This window comes from Eschrichtius robustus, chromosome 2 (genome assembly GCF_028021215.1).
Source record: "Eschrichtius robustus isolate mEscRob2 chromosome 2, mEscRob2.pri, whole genome shotgun sequence".
In the NCBI taxonomy this organism is placed as follows: Eukaryota; Metazoa; Chordata; class Mammalia; order Artiodactyla; family Eschrichtiidae; genus Eschrichtius; species Eschrichtius robustus.
In genome coordinates, this window is record NC_090825.1 from 158,909,129 (window position 1) to 158,931,012 (window position 21,884).

Sequence of the window (21,884 nt, forward strand, 5' to 3'; positions counted from 1 at the left end):
CCTACATGCCTTGGGGCACAGCCAAAAAAAAAAAGAAACTCTCAATTTATTGGCCATCCCATGACTCTTTTTGTGGAGAAGGAACATGATCAAGAAGTTAGTGATGGCTGAAATGTTGTTTAACTGTGAGTGGGAAGACGCTGGACTGGATGGAGGCCCTGCCCCATGGCGGGCAGGGGGTCAGGGGAAGACCAGATGCAGCAGCCAGCTGCACCGGGGGGAGAGCCTCAGAGGCTGCCACACATGGCACTTTCCACTGTGGGCTTTCCTCACTCCCTGAACCGCCTTTGACCCTTCAGGGCACCAGTGGGAACACCACTGCTGACCCCAACCTGCCCTCCTGCCCCCACAATCCCTTCCAGATCATCCAGAGCCCCTAGAGTTCCCTTGGGTGGAGGTCACACCCACCACATGGGAACCACATCTTCACCTCACTGGATCCTTTCACACAGAGGCCCAGGGAACGTGGAGATGGCGCAGGCCCCGCCCCCATGACGCCACCAGCTGTGTGACACTGGGCACATTTTGCTTGACCTGCAAGAGCTGTGATTCCCTACCTGGGAAATGGGGACCACAGCACCTGCCTCCTGGGGCTGTGCCGCAGGCCTGAGGGGACGAGGCTAGGAGCTATAAAGCGTGGCCAGCTGGAAGTCATTTGAAGAAAAGAAAAGCAAGTCTCTTAGGACAGCCACACAGCTGAGGTTGGTTATTTCACTTTATTTAGCAAACCGTCACACTCTGGGCCCCACCAAACGGCTCCTCCAGCCTCCCCCGAGGGTCTGCCTTGGAAAGAAGCTCAGAGGGCGAACAGGAAGGCCCAGGCCCCCCAGCTGGCCTCCTCTTCTGTCACACACACCACACAGCACAGAACAAGATCACTGGTCATGTCCTCAGGTGCCCACCCCAGTGTGGTCTGGGGGCCTCCAGTGTTCAACAGCCACCTGCGGGCGTCTTGGCCCAGCACCAGGCACAGACCCCCTGCTCCTGAGAGGCTAGCATAGGGCAAGGGCCTCTGCCCCCAGCTGTGGGGATGTCAAACCCTTTTTCCCCAGCCCTGAAGCCTGTCCCCACTGGGCAAGAAGCAAATTGTACGAAAATACTTCTTTAATTATTTCTTTGAAATGGTTAAGAAATAAGATCATCTTATTTTTCTTTTATAATCCTAGTTAAAAAAAAAAGTTCACATTAGCGCCAGGGCCCTTCCCCAAGCCGAGCGCCCGTTGCTCAGTAGAAACGCTTGTTCCGCTCCTGCCGCTTCTGAAACACCACAGCCCCCACCACGGCACACACGATGATGCCCAGGAGGGCGCAGAGCAGCAGCAGGAACACCCGCCACCCCGTCAGGGGCCCGCTGCGGAAGTTTCCCGTCGGGTCGTCCACGTTGTCTGAGGGAGGAGAGAGGGGGGAATGAGAGGTCGGACGGGCTCCCAGGAGACGGGGGAGCAGGGCGACAGCCCGTTTAGGTCCCCACACCCACCCTAGAGGCGTCAGCTGTGGCCTGCTCACACCGCACCAGTGAGGGGCAGGGGCATGCACAGAGATTGTCCAACCTCACTGGGACCAAGGTTCCCAGGGATCAAGGCTCCCAGGGATCCAGGGTGAGATGCTTTCTGCTACAAGCAACTGGTGAACACTGGACTCCTGGGGTCTCCTTGACAGCCTGAGGCAGGCCCAGGACCTGCTTTCACAAGCCCACCCCCAGCCCAATGCAGTGGTCTGAGGTCCCCATCTGAAGAAACACAGCCCTGGCCACAGGCTGCCCTCATTTACATCGGGATGCGTTCGGTCGTTGTCTCCTAGGGGGTCTCCCAGGGCCCCGACCCCCAACCCCCATCCTTCTGCTTTGACCCTCTACCCCAATGGGTCCACCCGTCTGAAAACGAGTTAACCCCTGCTTGGCCAACTGCATGGGGTTGCTGGGTGGGCTGGAGCAGATGATGTGTCCGAAAACCCTTGGCAGCAGAAAGCCTTCAACCAAAGGTCACAAAACTGGTCTATGGCAGGATTTGTTTGGCCCCCAAAACATTTAAAAGCAACTTGAATCTTCAAAAAGTGAGATGTCACATAAAATGTTGGGTTCCACTGGTGCTCTATCACCCGCTGGGCCCACATGCACAACTCTGGGGCTCCTGGGATAGATTTTGCGCCACACACACACACACACACACACGCACGCACGCACGCACGCACGCGCGCGCCTCACTTCCCCCATGAGAACCCTTGCTCTGTGAGGACGAAGCGGTGGCTGACTAGTACTCTGGGAAGAACTCAGGCTTGGGGTTTTGCCAAAACTCAAGTTCACATCTTGCCTTTTTACCTCTTTCTAGCTGAGGAAGCCTTAGGATCACCTCTCCCAGCAGTCACAGGACCTACTTCCAGGCCGTTCACTGAGGCCGCGCACTGAGGTATCAGAGTGCCCAATGCACCACACACACCAACAAACAGCCCCTTTGGCTTCACTGGCCGTTATCCCAGCACTGAGTGCAGGAGGATGCAGACACCAGGTGCTCACACACCTGCTAATGAGCACTATTTGCTGATCCAAGGGCCTGGCTGGACCAGGGAAGGGCAGATGGACCCCGGGCACTTGCCCGAGCCGGCCCAGGCCCCACCGGGAGGGGCTGCAAGTGCATACCTTTGGGCGACTTGAGCAAGTTGACGCTGGGCTCGATCTTGGTCCAGTCAATGTTCTCCTCGTCAGGCGTGTGCTCCACCATCAGCTGGAACAGCTTCATGGAGATGATGTCATGATTGTCTGAAGGATGAGAGTTAGCTTCTAAGGGGCCTGGAGCCACTTCGGTGCACGTGGCCCAATGGCCGCCCCCCCCACCACATAAAGTAGCCAGGTTCCCTGGGGAGAGCCCAGCAGCCCCCAGCAGGCAGCATTCCAGGGGCTGGAACACCTCCAGAACTCAGCAACAAGAAACCTGGAAGGAGGCAGAGCGGACAGGAAAAAGTAGGAGTCTTACAATCAAAATCATTGGGTCTAATCCTGGCTCTGCTGTCCTCTTTGAGGCTCAGTTTCCTCATTTGTAAATGCAGGTGGTAATCTCCATTTTGCATGATTATCAAGGCATATAAATGAGAAAGTACAGACAAGGCACAGGCGTATTGCTTGCAGATAGTATGTCTTTGAAAACAGAACCAGATAAGGACCCACACATTGTTCTATGACTGGTTGAGAAGCCTGATCCTCCCAAGGGCAGGCAGCCCCCCAACGTTCCTGTCACAGAGACCCAAATACAGGATGCAGACAAACGACTTGGCAGCCAGCTGAAAGCTCGGCCAGACACACAGTCAAGCGACTGTACCTGAGGAGACTTGAGAAAGGCCTGGGTCCAACTAGTATGGGCAGGAGAGAACCTCTAAATGACACTGACGATAACTGACCACCCCATTTTTGAGATGGGGAGGGTGAGGCTCAGAACCAAGACAAGGGTCCCGGTCAGCCTGACTCCAGCTATCAGCTCAGCTAACTGACTAGAATCTGAGGAAAGGTCCAGAAAAGGGAGAGCCTAAAGAGCAAGGACCCCCGCGGCTGGATTGGGCAGAGCCCAGCCATACCTGACACCAGTACGTGCAGCCCCTGGAAGCCCAGGGACAAGCACGGACTCTGGAGTCAGGCAGCAGGTTCCATCTGAGCTCTGCTGTTCCCTGGGTGCATGAACTTGACAAGATCCCTTCAACTCCCAAATGCCCGATGGTCCCAGTTGTATAAAAGGGGAAAGAGACCCCTTATCTAAGAAGACACCACGTGCCTTTACACATGCGATGCCTGATGGGAGGCTGGTGTGCACAACCCTCCAACTAACGGTCAGACACTACTGTGTGCATGGCTCCCTCCATTGCCCTTCCCGGGGCCTCTCTAAACAGCCTTAGAGACTATCCACCTGCCACAGATCTGCCTCTGTTCCCAGAACCTTCTCATGACACCTGCTGAAACACTGTCAGATGGAATTCCAAGTAACCCAGAGGAGGGCTGTAGTGAATCCACAGATGGAACAAGACGGGCCATGAGCTGGTAATTACTGAAGCTGGTTAACAGCAACAAGGGGCTTATTAGAACACCTCCCCTCTTATGGGTATACAATCAGAATTTCCACATTAAAAACTTTAAAACAAACCCCCCCTCCCAAAATAGACACTGGGACAGGGTGGACCCAGACATCTGCATGGTGAGGGGCAGGCTCCTGAACGGTGCTGGCTCACAGGCCCTGGAAACATCTATCCTGACAATAAACAAGCCTCTGAGTGGTTCTCCACACTGCTTCCTAGCTCTGGTAGGCAGGAGCCAGCCCCAGGCTTGGTGCCTCCCAAGGGCCCTGAGAAGGGACTACGGACCAAGGCCAAAGGCCACCATCAAGTGCCACCCAGGCCTGGTGGCCCCAAGAGGCCTGTGCAGGCAGGCAGCAACCCAATGCTTATAGCACTCACCGTAGGCCAAACAAGACAGAGCCCTGACTCTGTGAAGCTTACAATTCAGTGATGGGGACACAGATAATGAAATAAATTACATGGCAAATTCCAGGATGGTTAAGTGCTATGAAGAAAAATAAAGCTAGGAAAGGTGATGGGAAGTGTGCAGGGGACTGGGATGTGTGTATGCGACTTTAAATGAGGGAATCAGGGACAGTCCCACTGAGGAAGTGACATCTGGGCAAGACCTGGAGAAGCCAAGGGAGAGATGCAAGCACAAAGGCCCAAGGCAGGAGGGCAGGGGTGGGTCTGAAGAGAGGCTAGGGGCAGTGTCACCAGGGAGCAGGGAGGATGAGCCAGAGGGAAGGGGGTGGGAAGGCGGCACACAGGCCTGGCAGATCACCGCTGGAAGCGAGGTGGGAGGAGCAGCTCTGCTGCTGTGCTGGGAGAAACTGTTGGGGCTGGCGTGGGAGGAGGGACCCTCGGGAGGCTCCTGTGGTTGTCCGAGAGAGGGAGGATGGTGGCCCGGACCTGCCAGCAGTAAAGGAAGGGAGAAAAGTGGTCTGAGGCAGGGAGAAGACAAAGCCAGCAGGACCAGCCAATGGATGGGAGGCGGCGTGTGAGAGAAAAAGCAGAGACCAGAATGATACCAAGGTGTTTTGACCTGAGCAACTACAAGGACAGAGGTTCGTTTCTATCTCTGGCTGTGGGTGTGTGAAGGCTGAGAGGCCTGCTTGGCACCAGGCGGAGATGCTGAGCAGGACGCTGGTGACACAGGTCTGGAGATAGAAATCTGGGGGTCCACTGCATCCAGATTCAAAGCCCCCCAGCCCCTAGAGGACAGAGAGAGATGGCGGCTGAGGGACTGCTCATGGATATGGGAAGAGGAGGAAGAAAACCAGGCAAGCGTGGAATCAAATGAAGGAAGATCAAGGAGGAAAGGGACTGGCTGTGTCACAAGCTCCCAAAAGACCAGGGAAGGTCAGACTGAGACTTGACGCCTCGCTCAGCCCACACACTCACCAGACAGGTCGCCGGTGCCGGCCGAGGCTCCGAAGTAGTAGCCAGTGGGCAGGCGCACGCCCGTGATGTCAATGCAGTTCTTCCACTCGTTCTTGTCCTCCAGGTCAGTCATCACCTGCAGCCGACCAGCAGGTCAAGGGTAGCCTGGGGCCGGCCTGCCCACCTTCCCGAGCCCCCCCCAGAGCCGCCCCTCCCGCCCACTCACCGTCAGGCGACCCCGGGAGTAGCGCACGGCCAGGAAGGTGTCGTGATCGCGGTTGCGGAAGTCAGCCGTGCAGCCTGCCAGCTCGGTCCAGCGGCCATCCTTGCTGTGGTCGTAGGACAGGGAGCCATTGTTCACCATCACGGAGATGTACGGGAACACACGCTGAAACAAGACGCAGGTTACTCTGAGGCCAGTCCAGCCCGTGGGAGGCCTCAGGGCACCCACCACCCTGATCCCTGGAGGCTCCTCTCATGCAGGGACCAGGGAGAAGTCCCGTCCTGCTCTGCAGGAGAGCAGGGGCCTACCTCTGTGGTCTCATCATTGGGATACGTGTCCAGGAAGATGGCTAAGCCATGGAAGTTGTCTTTGCTTCCAAACACAGGCCCTGGAATTAGAAGGAGATGCTCCTGTAACGGGAGAAACTCGAGTTGTCCCATGGATACCTGAAGGACAAAGTAATGCCAGCATGGGTGGGTTAATCTGTGGTCATTCTCCCAGGAAAGAGAAGGGATCTCTAAGTCGGGGTCGGGTGGGGGACTGGAGGGTGGTCTCAGGGGTGTGGCAGAGAGGACTCAAGTTTGAAGCCTGAACTGTGAAGGAACAGCACCTGCCTATGTGCTCTGAGGTGTCAGGTGACAAGGGGACACCCAACCTGTGAAAACCAGGTGGCCACTGCAGTAAGAACCATCCCTTAACCCTTCTGTCCAAGGCCAGACAGCAAACATTTTAGGCTTTGTGGGCCACAGATGGTCTCTATCACACGGTCTTCCCTGTTTTATCCTTTTTAAAATGGTAGAGGGACTTCCCTGGCGGTCCAGTGGGTAAGACTCCGTGCTCCCAATGCAGGGGGCCCAGGTTCGATCCCTGGTTGGGGAACTAGAACCCGCATGCATGCCACAACTAAGAAGCCCACATGCTGCAACTAAAGAGCCCACGTGCTGCAACTAAGACCCGGCGCAGCCTAAGTGAATAAAATAAAATAAAATAAAATGGTAGAATGGTAAAACCATTCTTAGCTGGTGTAGAACACCAGGCCACAATGGGGCACAGAGTTGGGCCACGGGGTCATCTTCTAAAAGGACGCTCCCTCCAGTCGCCCCCAGGTCCCAGGTTTCCTCAAAGAGGAGCAGCAGCACCCTAACAAGGGGGTGCAGAGTGGAGGATCCTTGGCCACAGACGCACGGGTCCCACCCGTGCGAGTGCCACCCTACCTGGCACCAGGCGGTCCCGGGTATACCACAAGGCAATGCCGTCACCATGGAGATTCTTCTTCCCTGCGCCATGGACTTTGAAGTGAACGTGCATCTCCCAGTCCTTGAGGAAGCAAGGCTAGAGGGAGAGCAGAGGGCTGCTCAGAGCTCCCCAGGCTTGTCTGCCAGATGGAGGTGACCCGGCACAGACCCTGCACCGAGATGACACTCAGAACAGGGCCAGGCAGCAGGGTCACGAGTGTCACTGACCAACTGACCCCCCAGAGTTCTCAGCAGGGAGGGAGGGGCTGCTGGGCCTCCCAGGTCGGGAGTGGGAGGCCACAGAGTATCCCAAGGCTGCTGAGGCAGCTTTTTAACAGAACGAGGGAGATCCATAAGCACTTACGGTTCAAGATCAAGATATTAAAGAAACTAAGGGAGGAAAGATAAGTTGCAAAACAGTATCAGCACTATGTGCTCATTTTTGAAAAAGAAAGAAGTTAGGATATGTGTAGAGAAAGAAGGAAATGAAAGAAATATGAACAACATTAATAAAAGCTAACTCTGGGAGGGGAATGTCTACTTTCTATGTCTGAATCTTTTCTGTATTGAACATATTACTTCTGTAATTAGAAAAAACTCAAATGAAAAATAAAAACCCTATGTCCCATTGTGGGTGATCTGGCTTGTGCACCACTGATTTACCAGATTCACTGTTCTGGGCCTGGGCACCAGGAGCCCAGGTGAGGAGACCCGGCCCCTGAGAACACAGGGTTAGCAGGCACCTGCACTACAGCCTGACACAGTGTGAAGTCAGCCCTTCAAGTTCTTGACAGTTCATTGGCTCTGGGAGACCCTGCAGATTCTGGAGGGGGCAACTGTGAGGTGATAAGAACCAGGTCTCAAGGACATATGGGCACGGAATCTAAGTCCAAGACCTGATGAGCGGATGGAAGGCCTGGTGAACCAGTCTTGCTTTGCACTCAGATGACAAAAACTGCAACTGAAAAGTAAGAGTGAATGAGAAAGGCTTCCCAGGGATTGTAGCTCAGCTATGAGTCCTCACAATCCCTGAAATTAGACTAAACAGACTCACCCAAGCCTCACATTTCAGCAAAAAAATCTTGCAAACACAGGGGCGTCCCTGGTGGCGCAGTGGTTAAGAATCCGCCTGCCAATGCAGGGGACACGGGTTTGAGCCCTGGTCCAGGAAGATCCCACATGTCACGGAGCAACTAAGCCTGTGCGCCACAACTACTGAGCCTGTGCTCTAGAGCCCACAGCCACAACCACTAAGCCTGTGAGCCACAACTACTGAAGCCCACGCGCCTAGAGCCCATGCTCCGCAACAAGAGAAGCCACCGCAATGAGAAGCCTGTGCACTGCAACAAAGAGTAGCCCCCGCTCGCCGTAACTAAAGAAAGCCCGCACACAGCAACAAAGACCCAACGCAACCAAAAATAAAAATAAATAAATAAATAAATTCATTAAAAAAAAGAAAAAAGCTATCTTTCATTCTTCAGGGAGAAGAAAAGTGATCCGGATCCAGATGTGAAGTCAGAGATTCACGAAGGAATGAAGAACAATGACTAAAGTAGATATGAGACTAAAAATCTAAATAAATATTTGACTGCATAAAACAATAATGCTTTGCGTGATTTAAAACAGAAAGATTAATAACAACGGGGTAAAAAGAGTTAAAGTGTTCTAAAAGCCTTGCATCGTCCTGGAAGGAGTTAGAAGTACGTGTTATCATTAGACTTTGGTAAAACATGATGTGTGCTTTACACTCCAGAGAAACAATTAAAATACTGGGAAATAAGCACAGAACTTTCAAGCTAATAGAAGAGTAAAAGTGGAATAAAAATTAGCCAACCCCAAAGAAGCCAAGACCCGAGAGAAGAATGAACAGAGGTCAGTACAAACAGAAAGTAAACAGTAAGATGGCAGATTAAACCCAAATAAACGTATCAGTAATTTTACTAAATGTAGATAGACTAAATGCTGGTAAGGGTACACATGATCTCCCTGTATTATTTTCTTTTCTTCTTCTTTTTTTTTTTAAATGAAGTACAGTTCACATACAATATTAGTTTCAGGTGCACCACATAGGGATTCATATTTACATACATTACGAATTGATCACCACAATAAGTCTAGTAACTATCTGTCACCATAGAAAGTTATTGTAATATTATTGACCACATTCCCTATGCTGTACGTTACATCCCCATGACTTATTTATTTTATAACTGGAAGTCTGCACCTCTTAATCTCTGTATTTTTTCTTACAACTGCATGTGAATCTACAACTATCTCAAAATAAAAAGTTTAATTTTAAAAATAAATAACAGATCAAAGACTTAAACTTAAGAGCTAACACTATAAAACTCTTTAGAAAAAAAAACGGAAAATCTTCACAACACCGGATTTAGCAATAATTTCCTAGATATTACACCAAAGCACAGACAACAAAAAAATCAAATTGGACTTCATCAAAATTAAAACCTTTTACACATCAAAGAACATGAAGAGAATGAAAACACAACCCACAGACTGAGAGAAAATATTTCCAAATCATATATTGATAATGTCCAGAAGATACAGAAAACTCCTAAAACTGAACAAAAAACCCAATTCAAAAATGGGCAAACGACTTGGATACACATTTTTTCATAGAAGAATATATACAAATGGCTAATCACATGAAAAGATGCTCAACATCATTAGTCATTAGAGAAATGCAAATCAAAACCACAAGATACCACTCCACACCCATTTGGATGGCTATCATCAAAAAAATGGAAAATAAGTATTGCAAAGATGCGGAGAAATTGGAACCCTGATGCATTGCTGGTGAGAATGTAAAATGGTGTGGTTGCTACGGAAAACAGTTTGGTGGTCCTCAAAAAGTTAAACAAAGAGTTACCATATGACCCAGCAATTCCACTTCCTAGGTATTTACCAAAAAAAAGTGAAAACAGGCACTACAACAGCCACCTATGTCCACCCATGTACGTAGCAGCGCTGTTCACAATAGCCAAAAGGTGGAAACCACCCAGTGTCCACCAACAGATGAATGGATAAACAAAATGTGGTGTGTGCGCACGCACGTGCACACACACACACACACACAGAGGAATGTTATTTGGCTATAAAAAGGAATGAAGTACTAAAACATGCTACAACATGGATGAACCTTGCAGATATTATGCTAAGTGAAATAAGCCAGATATAGACAAATATTCTATGATTCCATTTATGTGAGGTACCTAGAAAAGTCAAATTCAGAAAGAGAAAGCAGAATAGTGGTTACCAGGGGCTGTGGGGAGGCAGGGAGCGGGGAGTTAGTGTTTAATGAGTACGGTTTCAGCTTGGGATGATGAAAAAGTTCTGGAGATAGATGGTGGTGATGGTTGCACAACAAGGTGAATGTACTTAATGCCACTAAACTGTACACTTGAAAGTGGTTAAGGGACTTCCCTGGTGGCGTTGTGGTTAAGAATCCACCTGCCATTGCAGCGAACACGGGTGCAAGCCCTGGTCCGGGAAGATCCCACATGCTGTGGATCAACTAAGCCCGTGCACCACAACTACTGAGCCTGCGCTCTAGAGCCCGTGAGCCACAACTACTGAGGCTGCGTGCCACAAATACTGAAGCCCGTGAGCTATAACTACTGAAGCCTGAGCACTACAACTACTGAAGCCCGCATGCCTAGAGCCTGCGCACCGCAAAAAGAGAAGCCACAGCAGTGAGAAGCCCGCGCACCACAATGAAGAGTAGCCCCCGCACCACAATGAAGAGTAGCCCCCGCTCGCCCCAACTAGAGAAAGCCTGTGCGCAGCAACAAAGGCCCAATGCAGCCAAAAATAAATAAATAAATTTATTTTTTTTAATTATAAAAAGAAAAGTGGTTAAGATAGTACATTTTATGTCATGTATATTTTACCACAATAAAAATTTTTTTGAGAAATTTTCTTTTTCATGCAGATACATATTTACAGTAATCAAAGTATTTACATTTTTTACAGTATTTACATTTTTTTAAATATTGAAGATTGATTTACAATGTTAATTTCTGCTGTACAGCAAAGTGACTCAGTTATACAGATACATATACTCTTTTTCATATTATTTTCCATTATGGATTATCATAGGATATTGAATATAGTTCCCTGTGCTGTACAGTGGGACCTTGTCGTTTATCCATCCTATATATAATAGTTTGCATCTGCTAATCCCAAACTCCCAATCCTTCCCTCCCCCACCCCCTTCCCCCTTGGCAATCACAAGTCTGTTCTCTGTATCGGTGAGCCTGTTTCTGTTTCATAGATATGTTCATTTGTGTCATATTTTAGATTCTACATATAATTGATATATTTGTTTTTCTCTGCCTGACTTACTTCACTTAGTATGATCATCTCTAGGTCCATCCATGTTGCTGCAAATGGCATTACTTCATTCTTTTTTGTAGCTGAGTAATATTCCACTGTATATCCACATCCTTATCCATTCATCTATCGATGGACATTTAGGTTGTTTCCATGTCTTGGCTATTGTAAATAGTACTGCAATGAACACTGGAGTGCATGTATCTTTTCAAATTAGAGTTCTGTCTGGATATATGCCCAGGAGTGGGATTGCCGGATCATATGGAAAATCTGTTTTTAGTTTTTTGAGGAATCTCTATACTGGCTGCACCAATTTACATTCCCACCAACAGTGTAAGAGGGTTCCCTTTTCTCCACACCCTCTCCAGCATTTACTATTTGTAGACTTTTTAATGATGGCCATTCTGACCGGTGTGAGGTGGTACCTCATTGCAGTTTTGATTTGCATTTCTCTAATAATCAGAGACGATGAGTATCTTTTCATGTGCCTACTGGCCATCTGTATGTCTTCTTTGGAGAAATGTCTATTTAGGTTTTCTGCTCATTTTTTGATTGGATTGGTTTTTTTTTTGTTATTGAATTGTATGAGCTGTTTGTATATTTTGGAAATTAAGCTCTTGTCGGTCGCATCATTTGCAAATACTTTCTCCCAGTCCATAGGTTTCTTTTCATTTTGTTTATGGTTTCCTTTGCTGTGCAAAAGCTTATAAGTTTGATCAGGTCCCATTTGTTTATTTTTGTTTTTATTTCTATTGCCTTGGGAGACTGACCTAAGGAAATATTGGTAGGATTTATGTCAGAGAATGTTTTGCCTATGTTCTCTTCTAGGAGTTTTATGGTGTCATGTCTTATATTTAAGTCTTTAAGCCATTTTGAGTTTATTTTTGTACATGGTGTGAGGGTGTGCTCTAACTTCATTGATTTACATGCAGCTGTCCAACTTTCCCAACACCACTTGCTGAAGAGGCTGTCTTTTCCGCATTGTATATTCTTGCGTCCTTCGTGGTGACCGTTACATTTTAAAAAACTGTCCCAATGCCATTGAGTATTGTACTGAAGACAATGGTTTCAAAAATTAAAGTATTTAAAAGTAAAAAACAATAAAAGGTTAAATGGTAAATTTTATGTTATTGTATTTTACCACAATAAAAATAAACGAATAACCGCCCAAAAGCCTAATTTTATGCTGTTTACAGGAGACAACTCTAAAACATAAAGAAGTGGGAAAAAGAAAAGGATAGAAAAAGATATTGCATGCAAAAACTAAGCAAAAGCAAGCTCGTGCAGCTATGCCAATAACAAAGTTTAGAAGGGGACTCTTCTTAAGAACAAAGGACTCCATTTTTCAGGAAAATTTTGGTCTCAAAATATATAAAGCAGGGGCTTCCCTGGTGGTGCAGTGGTTAAGAATCTGCCTGCCAATGCAGGGGACACGGGTTCAAGCCCTGGTCCGGGAAGTTCCCACATGCCGCGGAGCATCTAAGCCCGTGTGCCACAACTACTGAGCCTGCGCTCTAGAGCCCCCGAGCCACAACTACTGAGCTTGCATGCCACAACTACTGAAGCCCGTGCGCCTAGAGCCCGTGCTCTGCAACAAGAGAAGCCACTGCAATGAGAAGTCCCTGTACCACAACGAAGAGTAGCCCCCGCTCACCGCAACTAGAGAAAGCCCGTGCGCAGCAACAAAGACCCAATGCAGTCAAAAATAGATAAATAAAATAAATTTAAAAAAATAATAATAATATATAAAGCAGAAACTGACAGACTACAAAGATAAAGACAAATCCATACACAGGCATTTTAATACACCTCTCCTAATAACTGATAAAAACAAGCAAAAATGTCAGAAAGATATAGAGATTTGAACCCAATCAGCAAACATGACCTAAGGACCTAAATGGCACACTTCATTCAAGCAGTAAAGAATCCACATCCTTCACAAGCACACACGGAATGTTTCCCCAAAATCCTGATCATTCGAAGGACCATTTGCAAGTCTCAACAGACCTCCAAGGATTGAAATCATAGAACCTGTTCCCTGACCATGATGAAATTAAACTAGATATCAATAACTTAAAAAATAAAGATAACTAGAAAAGCCCTCATGTATTTGAAAAAACTTAAAAACATATCTCACGTACACAAAAGTCAGCCCAGAAACCAAGATTTCAAATGGGCTCTTCGGTGCCCAGGAGTTTTCTACGCCTGGGAACAATGCACTGAGATAAGACCCCAGCTGGTGGGAGGTGTGCCTCTGAGAAGGGCAATGATGCACTGGAAGGTGGGAAAGGAAAACCTCCCCTCCTGTCCCTGGCATGTTTGCAGGGAGATCAGTTTCAGGAAAGAGTACCCATGGAAGTTGAGGACCTAGAAACCAATACCTCCAAGACTATCCCAGCCTTAGAAAGTCTCTGTGTACTGCAGGTAAGACTGCAGATCATCAGACAGAATACTGTGATATAGACAATATAAAGAAGGATTTTAAGCAGATGAGGTACGGGCTAGAACTGACGTAGAAGCTGATTTTGAGGGCAGAACATGACATGGCCATGGTCCTCCATCCTGGCTGCACAGTTGAGCCACATGGGGAGCTCAGAAATCTTAATGCCCTGGCCCTCCTCCAGGCCAACTAAATCAGAATCAATCATTGGCGGTAACAGACCATTTTACAGTTAGGTAGTTTCTGTGTCTTGGCTTGCAACAAAGTGAAAGGCAGACCTAATCCTTTTTTTTTTTTTAATTGGAGTATAATTGCTTTACAATGTTGTGTTAGTTTCTGCTGTATAGCAAAGTGAATCAGTTATATGTATACATATATCCACTCTTTTTTTGGATTTCCTTCCCATTTAGGTCACCACAGACCACTGAGTAGAGTTCCCTGTGCTATACAGTAGTTCTCATTAGTTATCTATTTTATATTGTCTATAGTAGTACATATATGTCAACCCCAATCTCCTGTAAGTTTGTTCTCTACATCTGTGACTCTATTTCTGCTTTGCAGATAAGTTCATCTGTATCATTTTTCTAGATTCCACATATAAACGATATTATACGATATTTGTTTTTCTCTTTCTGACCTACTTCACTCTGTATGACAGTCTCTAGGTCTATCCACATCAAGGCAGAGCTAATCTACAGTCAGCTGATACATTGTTAAAATTTTTGATGAAAAAATCACTACATGATTTAGGGTTTATAAACCAAAGAAGTTCAAAACATTGAGTGACCCTGCTATAACAAAACTCCCTGCATCTCCATCTACTATTTAAGCAAACACAAGTTCTCAGCATTCACACAGATAAAAACAAAAAACAGAAGTCATGCTAAAGCTTCTCATTCTGACAATGACATCCATCCAAATGGGGGTGGGGAGATGACAGTTGGATGAGATGCATTTCAATAAATGTTTACTTTGTGTAATAATTATTCAAAAATTGTGTAATGTGTAAGGCATTTCTTTTGATCAACTGTATACCAATGATAATTATGATAATCCCAAAGAAAATATTAAAACTTAATTTCAAGGTCCCAACAAGGTTAAAAGCTTAAATTATTACACTTATTTTATTTGCAGAGGAACATGATAGTCTAATCAGTAAAATTTTCAAGCATTAAATATACTGCATTTAGATAAAATTCTGGGGGGCTTCCTTGGTGGCACAGTGGTTGAGAGTCTGCCTGCCAATGCAGGGGACACGGGTTTAAGCCCTGGTCTGGGAAGATCCCACATGCCGCAGAGTAACTAGGCCCGTGAGCCACAATTACTGAGCCTGCACGTCTGGAGCCTGTGCTCCGCAACCAGAGAGGCCGTGATAGTGAAAGGCCCGCGCACCACGATGAAGAATGGCCCCCACTTGCCGCAACTGGAGAAAGCGCTCGCACGGAAACAAAGACCCAACACAGCCATAAATAAAAATAAAGAAAGAAAGAAAGAAAGAAGGAAATGAAGTACCTACTCTGCAGGGTTGTTTTAAAAAAAAAAAAAAAAAAGACAAAATTCTGTGTGGGAAATGAAATGAAAATACAAGTTCAATTTTTTAAAATGATGTACAATTTGGGCTTATTCATAGTCTTTAAAAGAGTGGATCTCAAAAGGGAACCCTCCTGCACTGTAGGTGGGAATGTAAATTGATACAGCCACTATGGAGAACAGTATGGAGGTTCCTTAAAAAACTAAAAATAGAACTACCATTATGACCCAGCAATCCCACTACTGGACATATACCCTGAGAAAACCGTAATTCAAAAAGATACATGTACCACAATGTTCACTGCAGCACTATTTACAATAGCCAGGACATGGAAGCAACCTAAGTGTCCATCAACAGAAAAATGGATAAAGATGTGGCACATATATACAATGGAATATTATTCAGCCATAAAAAGGAACGAAATTGAGTTATTTGTAATGAGGTGGATGGACCTAGAGTCTGTCATACAGAGTGAAATAAGTCACAAAGAGAAAAACAAATACTGTATGCTAACACACATATATGGAATCTAAAAAAACAGTACTGATGAACCTAGTGGCGGGGCAGGAATAAAGACACAGACGTAGAGAATGGACTTGAGGACACAGGGCGGGAAGGGGAAGCTGGGAGGAAGTGAGAGAGTAGCACTGACATATATACACTACCAAACATAAAATAGATAGCTAGCGGGAAGCAGCCGCATAGCACAGGGAGATCAGCTCGGTGCTTTGTGACAACCTAGAGGGGTGGGTTAGGGAGGGTGGGAGGGAGGCTCAAGACGGAGGGGATATGGGGATATATGTATACGTACAGCTGATTCACTTTCTTATACAGCAGCAACTAACAACACTGTAAAGCAATTATACTCCAATAAAGATACAAAAAATAAATAAATAAATAAAAGAGTGGATCTCAAATTGCAATATTTAGATTCCACTGAATAGGAGGCGGGGGAAGAAAGACAGCACAATTATATTCCAGACTGAAAAATCTGATGAAGGCAAGTGCAGAATTCTCTCAGCCTGTGACACTGCCAACCACCAACTACCTCCAACCATAATTAAGTTACTTGTGACTGAACCAATTTCTAGCAGTTCCAGCACTATTTGTACCTCACTTTAAAAAAAAAAAATTTTTTTAATGTTATGCTGAACTCACTTCCTTGAAAAATATAAGGCTACATTGTAATTCTTAAAAGTTATCAGAAAACATGGGGACTTCCCTGGCAGTCCAGTGGCTGGCACATCACGCTTCCACTGCAGAGGGCCCGGGTTCGATCCCCGGTTGGGGAACTAACATCCTGCATGCTGCACAGTGAGGCCAAAAAAAAAAGTTATCTAAAAACACATGGGACCTAATTAAACTTAAAAGCTTTTGCACAGCAAAGGAAACCATAAACAAAACAAAAAGACAATCCACAGAATGGGAGAAAACATTTGCAAACAAAGCAACCGACAAGGGATTAATCTCCAAAGTATACAAACAGATCAGGCAGCTCAATATCAAAAACAAACAACACAATCAAAAAATGGGCAGAAGATCTAAATAGACAATTCTCTAAAGAAGACAGACAGATGGCCAAGAAGCACATGAAAAGCTGCTCAACATCGCTGATCGTTAGAGAAGTGCACATCAACACTACAATGAGGGGTGGCTGGGCAGGCAGGCAGGCAGGCGGCTAGGTGGGTGGCAGCGGCCTCTGGGCAGTAGAGGGGGCTCTGGGGTGGCACCACAGGCAAGGGTAGAGGGGCAAGTTGGCCGCCACTGCTGCTGGCAGGGGGGCGCGGGGGGAGGAGAGCCACTTCCAGGTAGGGAGCGGGTGGGAGAAGGAAAGGCGGGAAGCCGCTCGGCTGCGGCACTCTTTAAATTTTTTTGCGTGCCGCAGAGGCAACCCCTGCTGATGTTCCTGATCCCCAGGGTGACAACGGCTGCTGCCTAACCTGGAAAGAGGAATGCCAGCTCCTGAGCAGGCCTCATTGGTGGAGGAGAGGCAACCACAGACCCATCAGGAAGCTGCCTCCACTGGCCCAGGCATGGAACCTGAGACCACAGCCACCACTATTCTAGCTTCCATGAAGGAGCAGATAACCCTGCATGTTGAAGAAAGTTGGAAACCTATCATGATTTTTGCTGTGTAATTCCTTGATGGCCTCAGATGACTTCAAAATTTTATCTTTTGGCAAAGAATAGTATTCTGAATGGATGTTATGTGGGAGAAAGCAAAAGGGGTTCTGGTTTCTTGAGAAAGAAGGAACCTACTTCTGCTCATGGGCTACCTCTTTCGTGAAGCCATGTTCACCCCAGCCTGAAGTCAACAAGTCAACTCTCTCTTGATCTTCTTTAGCACTTTATACCACTGCTCTCTTATCATATGCTCCTTTGAATGATATAGTAAAAAGCTACCTAAGGATAAAAAAAAAAAAAACTACAATGAGGTATCACCTCACACCAGTCAGAATAGCCATCATCAGAAAGTCTACAGGGACTTCCCTGGTGGCGCAGTGGTTAAGACTCTGTGCTCCCAATGCAGGGGGCCCGGATTCAATCACTGGTCAGGGGAACTAGATCCCACATGCATGCCGCAACTAAGAGTTCTCATGCCACAACTAAAAGACCCAGCACAACCAAATAAATAACTATTTTTAAAAAAAGTGTATAAACAATAATTGCTGGAGAGGGTGTGGAAAACTCTCCTACACTGTTGGTGGGAATGTAAACTGGTACAACCACTATGGAGAACAGTATGGAGGTTCCTTAAAAAACTAAAAATAGAACTACCATATGATCCAGCAATCCCACTACTGGGCATATACCCAGACAAAACTCTAATTTGAAAAGATACATGCACCCCAATGTTCACTGAAGCACTGTTTAAAATAGCGAAGACATGGAAGCAATCTAGATGTCCACTGACATGGATAAAGAAAATGTGGTACATATATACAATGGAATATTACTCAGCCATAAAAAAGAATGAAATAATGCCATTTGCAGCAACATGGATAGACCTAGAGATTATCATACTAAGTGAAGTAAGTCAGACAGAGAAAGACAAACATCATATGATATCACTTCTATGTGAAATGTAAAAAAAAAAAAAAAGATACAAATGAACTTATTTACAAAACAGAAACAGACTCATAGACTTTGAAAACAAACTTATGGTTACCAAAGGGGAAACGTGGGGGAGGGATAAATTAGGAGTTTGGGATTAACAAATACACACTACTGTATAGAAAATAAACAACAAGGACCTACTGTATAGCACAGGGGACTCTACTCAATATTCTGTAACAACCTATATGGGAAAAGAATCTGAAAAAAGAATGGATATATGTATATGTATAAATGAATCACTTTGCTGTACACCTAAAACACAACATTGTAAATCAACTATACTCTAATATAAAATAAAATTTTTAAAAAAATTTATATGACAGAATAATGTGACAGAATGTGACTCCGGGGGAAATAAAGTAGTTAATGAAGTACTCTCTGAGTGGGTGGCACTCGAGCTGAGACTTAACAGATGAGAAGAAACCAAGCAAGCATGAAGAGCCTGGAGACAGTGTCCCAGACAGAGGGAACGAGTGCAAAGGTCCTGAGGCAAGAAGGCAGCCAGAGAGGCTGGAACAAAATTAACAGAGCGAATGACTGGAAATGCCAGGCACTAGGGGCCGGACTGCGCAGACATAATGCATGTTTATCCCTTCACAAGAGACCCCAGGCTCTGAGGATCAGAGTGAAAGCTGAACAAAGTATCCCCAGATGCCCCTAGCTGGAAGGAGAGGTGGAGCTGAGGTAACAGGCAGATGAGGCAACACAAGGACAGTGTGGGCTCTCAGAACTAAATGGGGACGTCATCCAGAAGGGACCAAAGAGCAGGGTGACAAAGAAAACTAGGACACTAGCCAACAGCTTAGGCCATGGGAACAGTAGGGATCAGGCAGGCTGAGGAAGGAGTACATTCTGCCCCCAATTATTCCCCTTTCACCTCTTTCCTGACCTTCCTTGGTGTGGAGTCTGTGCAGCAGCTGATCTTGGCCACTGCTTATATATGACACACCAGTGTCACCTGAGGCTCCCTAACCTCTGCAGCAAAGGTCACAGAAACTAAACTGCCCATGAGTCCACTGATGACTAGACCCTCAGTCAAGCACTGAGGAAGGGGACTGAGTCTGCAAGTATTTCTAAGGGGTTCCTCCACTGTCCAGGCTGGGTCAAGTGTAGCAAATGAATTGCTGGGCTTGGAGATGAGACAGATCAGAGTTTAAAAACGTTGTTTATGCCATTCGCTGTCTGTTAGCTCTGCAAAAACTCAGGATAGCCATCTACATCAGTCTGTTTGAGAATTAAGTGCAATAAGGCACGTTAAAGTCAGTGCCTAACACACAAAAAATACCCAATGAAGACCCCACTCGTTCCATTTATCCCACTAATTAGAGGGTTCAGTTCAGGCAGACGACAGCCCCACTACTTACTGGCTATGTGATTTTGGGGAAGACACTTTCAACTCTGAGTCTTAGCTTCTTAGTCAGTGAAACAGAGATAACATCAGTTACTTCACATGGCTTTTGAAGGAATGAAGTAAGAAGAGTGTACGAAATGTCAAGCACAGCTCCTGACGACACATGGTTACTTCAATTGTCATTACCTGTTATTACTGGCGGGTGTGACCAAGATGGGGAAGGGGGCGGAGGAGGGAAGGGCGGCCTTCAAACTAAGCTCAGGCCTAGGCTGCTGACTGCAGTGGCTTACTTAATGCTCTGCCTAGCCTCTTGGGAACCACTCACCAGGTGGTTCCAGATAGAGCCCTCTTTGCTGCGCTCGTCAGGGGTCAGACGCACGTACTGGCTCGTGAGCATTGTGCTGCCTTGGAAGTCCCAAAGGAGCGTGGAGCTGGAACCGACCCCTGTGGGCAGAGACACGGGCAGACAGGTGCGTAAAAGACCAGACCAGGACTCACTTTGCCAGAGGCAGGGAACCCACAGAACTGCTCTGACCAGAAGAAAGGGCACCCCTTCCCCAACCCCATCCAGCCTCGCCCTCACCCTGAACTCATTCCCGCCCCAGGCCTCACCGTGGTAGGGCTTGATAAGCGAATGCTCCCGTTTGAGGTGTTCACTGTTGCCGTCAGTTATGTCGGCAGCCACCGGCCCCAGAAACAGGAGAAAAAGTAGAAATATAGCGGGGCCAGGGCCGGGGCCGGGAAGCCCAGGCCTCCCCGGGCATCGCCGGCCCCAGCCCCAGCGCCAAACCCAGCCTGTCACCGCCGCCGCCGCCGCCGTCGCCATTCTCCGTTCCTCTCGACCACTTCCGTCTTAGGACTTCCGCCTTCCGGGTGTTCCATCTAATAGCCTCCGGCCGGAAGCCCTCCAACCCTAGTGTCACCTGGGAACTGCCAGCAAAAGCAAAGCCTCGCTGCCGTGGAGACGGCGGCTGTATTTGCTGAGCAGCCTCCCATCCTGGTCGAGTGCCTCGGCGGCTGCGAGGCACCTGTCAGCCAGCCTCAGCAATGGGTTCTTATGAGCGACAAGAGCAGCAACCAATCATGGAACAGCACGTTCGGCTTGTGGGCCAACGGGGAGCAGACGGATGATTTGTGTCGGAGAGCAGCGCGAGGGTCGTCTGTGAAGTGGGGCATGCTGGAACTTGTAGTTTTCATGGGACGCTCGCGCGGGCTGGGAAGACGAAGCCTAGAACGCTCTTGGCCTCTGGCCACTGGTGGCGTCTCTGGAGTAACATTTCCCAGTCCAAGGAGAAGGGAGTTCTAAATTGAAGGCGGAGACCAGAATTCCAACTCCCGCGCCGCCTAGAACTCACTACGGCGAGACTTTTTAGCCGTTTCTGGCTCCACGCCTTTGGAAACAGAATTCCCTTACTTGATGAGAAGGCCAGGCCAGGACTGGCTTTGCCAGAGGCAGGAACTTCCCTTCCCAGTTCCTCAGGCCCAGTTGGGTTTCAGCAGAAGGAGCAGACTCGAATCCTGTCCCAGTGATAGCTGGGGCCCATTCGTATCCAAACGATTGTAGTGCCTGCCTGGCGCAGCAGGAAGCGTCCAGGAAAGCTCCGGGAAAGCTGGCCGTGGAGCAAAGGTGGAAAACTGGTGGCCCACAGCCAAATAGAGTTCTTGCTGATGCTATTTCAATAAATGACTTAACTACCAATATTTTAAATCAGGAGACAAATTCACATTAAAAATCCAAATTTCCAGCTTCTCAGGAAAAATTGGAAGACCCAACCACACTAGGCTCATGGGGCTGCCCTGCTAAAAATGCCTTACTTTTCTAAGCTAGTCTCCACTCTGGCCACTAATTTACAGCACCTGCCTGGCCCTTCTAGACACTTGAATTAATGACCCCTGTTATAGATCACAGGGTGGGATAGTTGGTTTCCTGCTCCTTTAAGAAGTTGTCCTGGTGAATGAATGAACTTCTTCAGGATTAAGTGCTGAGACATCTTTTTAAAATTAGCGATATATATATGTATATTTCAGAGATTTATCTATATCTGTGCAAACAAGGACATGTGCATTCCACTAGACCTCCATGAGGGCTCAGATTTTTATCAGCTATAGTCACTACTTAATCCCCAGCATCTAGAAAAGTGCTTGGCACATAGAAGTTGATTAATAAGTAATTGGTGAAAGAATGAATGTTTGGTCTAGAGGTCATATTAGGGGGGAGA

The 21,884-nt window shown here is 47.1% G+C and overlaps 1 protein-coding gene across 1 annotated transcript; it reads right to left on the minus strand.

The window, feature by feature from the left end:
* Positions 1-697: 697 nt before the first annotated feature.
* LMAN2 (lectin, mannose binding 2) lies at positions 698-20,680 on the minus strand. The gene is made up of 8 exons (XM_068536437.1): positions 20,278-20,680; positions 19,991-20,109; positions 6,856-6,973; positions 5,950-6,029; positions 5,645-5,806; positions 5,440-5,554; positions 2,636-2,755; positions 698-1,385 (listed from the first exon to the last, which is right to left on the minus strand). The coding sequence occupies exons 1-8, from the start codon at positions 20,489-20,491 to the stop codon at positions 1,225-1,227; spliced, it is 1,089 nt and encodes a 362-aa protein (XP_068392538.1). The 5' UTR covers positions 20,492-20,680; the 3' UTR covers positions 698-1,224.
* Positions 20,681-21,884: the final 1,204 nt, after the last annotated feature.